Genomic DNA, 5,487 nt, shown 5'->3' on the forward strand with positions numbered 1-5,487 from the left:
TTTATTTATTTATTTATTTATTTATTTTTAAAGATGACCGGTAAGGGGATCTCAACCCTTGGCTTGGTGTTGTCAGCACCACGCTCAGCCAGTGAGCAAACCGGCCATCCCTATATGGGATCCGAACCCGTGGCCTTGGTGTTATCAGCACCGCACTCTCCCGAGTGAGCCACAGGCCGGCCCCATGATTTACTTTTTAAAAATATGTAAATACACTGGCCAGTTAGCTCAGTTGGTTAGAGAGCAGTGTTGTAACACCAAGTTAGGGGTTCAGATCCCCATACCCTCCAGCTGCCAAAAACAAATAAATAAAAATAAATATTACACTAGGGCCGGCCCGTGGCTCACTCGGTAGAGTGCAGTGCTGATAACACCAAGGCCGCGGGTTCAGATCCTATATAGGGATGGCCGGTTTGCTCACTGGCTGAGCGTGGTGCTGACAACACCAAGCCAAGGGTTGAGATCCCCTTACCGGTCATCTTTAAAAATAAATAAATAAATAAATAAATAAAATAAATAAATAAATATTACACTGCTGGTAGGAACATAAAATGATTCAGCCACTTGGCAGTTCCTCAAAAAGTTAAACATGGAGTTACTACATGACCCAGCAATTCCGCTCCCATGCATTTGCTCAAAAGAATTAAAAACATATGTCCACACAATAGTCTGTACATGAACATGGCAGCTTATTCATAATACACAAAAAGTGGGAACAACCCAAATGTCCATCAACTGATGAATGGATAAACAAAACATGGTCTATCCATATAATGGAACATTACTCAGCAATAAAAAGCAGTTAAGTTCTGACACAAGCTACAACATGGATGAACCTTGAAAACAAGACACTAAGTGAAAGAGGCCAGATGCAAAAGGCTATATACTGTGTGATTCCATTTATATGAAATGTCCAGAATAGGCAAATTCATAGAGAAAGAAAGTAGTTTAAAGGTTGCTTAGGGCTGGAGATATGGGGGAATGGAAAATGACTCCTAATGTGTATGGGTTTCTTTTTGGGGTGATGAAAATGTTCTGGAACTAGATAGTGGTGATGGTTGCACAACTCTATGAATGTACCAAAAACCACTGAATCGTACAATTTAAAATGATGAATTTGGGCCGAGCCCATGGCGCACTCGGGAGAGTGCGGCACTGGGAGTGCAGCAGCACTCCTGCCACGGGTTTGGATCCTATATAGGGATGAACGGTGCACTCACAGCGCTCACTGGCTGATCACGGTGCAGCCGGTCTCAAAAAGGACAAAAAATAAATAAATAAAAAGGACAAAAAATAAATAAATAAATAAATAAATAAATAAATAAATAAATAAATAAATAAAATGATGAATTTTATGATACCTGAATTATATCTCAATAAACATGTTTTCTTGGGTGGAACCAAAGGGGATTAAGGCCAGGACATCAGGCATAACCCTAACAATGCCTGATGCCTGTGAATGTAATCTGTCACATTGGTCTGTGCCATGGCAGAATCACAGACAACAGCCTGGTCCTTGTGGTTTTCTCCAAAGTACATCAGACACCAAATTTTTTTTTTTTTTTTTTTTTTGATTGGTAAGGGGATCGCAACTCCTGGCTCAGTGTCGTCTGCACCACGCTCAGCCAGTGAGTACACCGGCCATCCCTATATAGGATCCAAACCCGCGGCCTCGGTGCTACCAGCACCACACTCTCCCGAGTGAGCCACGGGGCCAGCCCCAAATTCTAATCATTGACATTTAGTAACACCATGAGACAACTAAGCTAGCTTGTGCACCACATCACCATTTGGGACAATATACATCCTACCCCATTCCAAGAAGGATGTGAGACTGGCCGAATCCCATTTCTAGAGAGAGCCCTTTCCCCACCACTGTGTGGTAGGTGCTGTTCTAAGTACTGCAGGTACAGGATGTGGCACTTGCAGTCCAGTAGGGATAGAGCTGATATATGGAACATACCACAAAGCCCTTTTGCATCTATGCTGCAACTGATCTTGAGAAGAGTACTGTGGGTGAGGTAGGACTCCTCTCTCTCCCAATTTACAGGTGAGAGAACTGAGGCTCAGAAAAGAGCAGCAACCTGCCCAAGCCTCCTCCTTACAAACGGCAAAGTTCAGATTAGAACAAAGTCACTTGAAGATGGAACTAAATAATACCACCTTGTACAAAAAATTAAGCTGAGGGTGGGCTCCTGCCCTGGGTTCAGGGCTTTCCCACCCCTGGTTTTCAGATCTGGCCCCAGAGGTCGGGCTAAATCATCACTTATGACACTTTCTGTTATTGAATATCAGGCTTCCTTGCATGGAGCTGATGACAGCCAGAAGTTCTGCTTCTTTCAGGTAAGTCTTAATTAGAAGGGAGCATGGTGAATAAGGGAAAGCTCCCACTCCCCCGTGCAGCTTTGAAAGGGAATATTTGGATTAGAGCAAGATTTATAAGAGGTTTCAGCTTGTTTTGCAGGGCCACACAATTTTCAACAGCCATGTATTTTCTTGTTCAATATTTTAACTCCAAATCTCATCACACATTATGCTGTTTCAGAGAATAGCACTGAATATTGAGTGGAAGAAACTTTTTTAGAAATGGGGTCAAGGCCAGCTCATAAAAAAGGAAGGGAGTCTGCATCACACATGTTAGTTAGGACTGCAATTACCTGGTCTGTACAACCTGGACTCATTATTTCTGTACTTTTAGCACTTGTGAGCTTCTCTAATTGCAGCTCCGGTGCATTATTTTTGCAGTTTGGCAAGACAATCAAGCTTGAAGGACATGCTAACTCTTGTGAAAGCAGGGAAAACCTGTCAGACCAACAGGGCACACGCCCTGGAACAGGCCATTCTTTTCCCCTATGTCTGTTTCTTAGCAGCAAGTTCAAACCTGGTTCGAACCTCTCAAACTTGGGACTGAAAAGGGTGGATAAATAGATAATACATATGCATTCTAATGGAGGAGAAAGGCTTCTGCAGCCCCTCAGCTGTGGTCAGAACGGGGCCATTTCAGAGGCTTACCTTCTCGTTTCCTGTAGATTCCAGCTAATGGTTTCCCCTGGCATTTGACTTCATGATGTGCAACTGAGTTCTCTTCCTGAAGGGGGAAACGCATTCCAGAGCATTTGTTCGGGCTCATGTAGGAATAGATCTTTGATTGCCCAGTAAATACATTCTCCTAAAACGACAAATGCACATTCTGAAAGAGGCTTGAAGAAAAAGAAGATCCAGCAGCATTAAAGGGGAGAAGGGGAAATGAGAATGCAAAAGAAAGACACCATCATCTCTCCAAAACTAGGCTACCACGGATGCCAGTCCCAGTTCTCTCAGGAGAGCACAGGCAGGTTTAGAATCCTCAGGCCCAAGTCAAACGTTTCCTGAACACATGTAATCTCTAATTCTGGTCACTAAGGGGACATCTGGCCTGCAGGAGAACCAGCTGCACACAAAGGTCCACACCTTCCAATGGTAAGGAGGTCAGAATGACCCAGGAATTGGAAGGGCTGGTCTATGCACAGGAGTTAACTCCCCTGGCTGGAGCTGCAGCGACTCTAGCATTGGAACGGGTCTCAGGGAATATGATTAACGGCTCAGTCTTGAGGTCAGCAGAGAGAGGTTGTCAGGACTGCCTAACCCTCCTGCATGCCCACACCTGGCCCCTCTCAAATCACTGGGTCACTGCCGCCCAGCCGCCTCCCAGGACTGCGCTGGAGGACTTCCTTCAGGGAGACTGGGGGAAGCCAACGAAAGCAGAGGCTACAGCCAGCCCACTTAGGGCGATCACTCTATTGCAAATCACACCTTGGCGTTAATAAGAGAGGGGACAGGCCGGTGGCGCGGTCAGTGTCTCTGGGTGTGGGGCCTCTCCTCTGAAGAAGCAAAGACAGGAGGAGGGCTTCCCCAGACACAAAGAACCATCAAACACCAAGTCAGCGAGCCCCGTGACCTTTCTGAGGGACCCGGGCAGGCCCCGCACACCCTGGGAAGGCAGCCACCTCCGGGGAAGCTGGGTCTCTGGGTGTGGAAATGCCATAAAGACACAATCAAACTTTTCCGAGGTCAAATACTGCCAGGGTCATGGCGGAGCCTGCGGCCGCCACTCCCAGCCGAGCAGCAGAAAAGGAAGCTGCCCCAGCCAGGCGCCCCGGGGCNGAGGCTCCTCAGGAGGGAGGGGGGAAGGCGGGCCGCGCGGCTGCGACGAATCCCGGCTCAGGCGCGCCCCCTCTCGCGCGTCCTCAGCCACTCGGGGAGGAAGGGGTGGGAAACATGATAATGACAGCCCAGGCTCTCGGCCAGCAGGGTCCTTCTCTCGCGGGCTCAACGGATATTTTGGGAGCCCCGTCAGTGCCAGGCGAAATCGGCAGCTGAGAGCGCGACAGGCGAGGGCTCTCGGGCGTGCCGGAGCTGTGCTCATGGAGCGTCTTGATAGGCATTTAATCCTCCCCTCAAGACCATGGGAGTCAAGTCCTGTCGGCATCCCGTTTAAGATGGGGATACTTAGGCTCAAGGGATGTGCAGGGGTTTGACCAAGGCCACAGAACTAGGAAGCGATGGGGACAGGTGTCAACCCAGGCGGTCTGTACTTGACCGGTAGGAGGCCCTGGGGAGCCAGAGTCAGGGGTTATAAGTTTGCGGGATGCTTCTCTTGCATACACGATCTCATTCAACCCTCACAACAGCCCTGTGAAAGTAAACACCATAATTATCTCTTTTCTACGGATGGGGAAACTGAGACTCAGAGAAGTGAAGAGCTTGGCCAAGCTCTCAGAACTAGAAATGGGGTTCCAGCTCAGACAAACTGACCCGAGTCTGCACCCCCAGCCACTATCCTTCCTGGTAACAGATGAGGAAATTGAGGTTGGGAGGAGCAAACGGTGTTACAGAAAGGTTTAGCAAGTCACCTTGTTCTCCTATCCCCCCAATGAGAAAATGCACTAGGCAGACAGGGTCCCAGTCACTCTGGCGGCTGTCTCGCGCAGCTCACTACCCTGCGACATTGTGCTGTAGCCATTAGGGCTTGAGGGCCCACAGCCAAAGATTCACCGTATTTGTGCAAAGTCATGACTCTTCAAGGCGTCCAGCTCTTGCTGCCTGGGTTGTGGCCTGGGAGTCAGGAAATGGGTTTCTCTCACTGCATCTGCCCCAGAGGTGCTTTGTGACCATGACCAAGTCAGTTCCCCAGTCTGGCCTTCTGCGTCCTCATCGGTAAAAACCAAGAACCTTCAATTATATAACCCACCTAGGGCCCCTTCCAACAATCACAGATAAACAAATGGCTGCTTGGAGCTGCTTCCCCATCTGGCTTCCTATTAGAAGGGATAAAACCAAGTAGGATTAAGTGACAGGCCACAGCTCAAGACAATGCCTCCCAAATCAGCTCATGCTTTAGTGTCCTTCAAGGTGGGGTCCCCCCCTAGCCACTAACTCCAATGGAAGCATAGTTTTATTAAGATTTATCACCGGTCATCTTTTTTTTTTTTTTTTTTTTTTTTAAAG

At 47.9% G+C, this 5,487-nt stretch overlaps 1 protein-coding gene across 2 annotated transcripts in view; it reads right to left on the reverse strand.

Moving 5' to 3' along the window:
- The window catches only part of SETD8 (SET domain containing (lysine methyltransferase) 8), a 14,642-nt gene extending 11,459 nt beyond the window's left edge, over positions 1-3,183 (reverse strand). For both annotated transcript variants that reach the window (XM_008591398.1, XM_008591408.1), the window contains exon 1: positions 3,013-3,183. In XM_008591398.1, coding sequence (XP_008589620.1) covers positions 3,013-3,130 — 118 coding nt within the window. In that variant the 5' untranslated portion in view covers positions 3,131-3,183. The remainder of the gene's footprint in view (positions 1-3,012) is intronic.
- Between the last annotated feature and the right edge of the window lie 2,304 nt (positions 3,184-5,487).

This window comes from Galeopterus variegatus, unplaced genomic scaffold, assembly GCF_000696425.1.
Source record: "Galeopterus variegatus unplaced genomic scaffold, G_variegatus-3.0.2 Scaffold147, whole genome shotgun sequence".
Taxonomy (NCBI): Eukaryota; Metazoa; Chordata; class Mammalia; order Dermoptera; family Cynocephalidae; genus Galeopterus; species Galeopterus variegatus.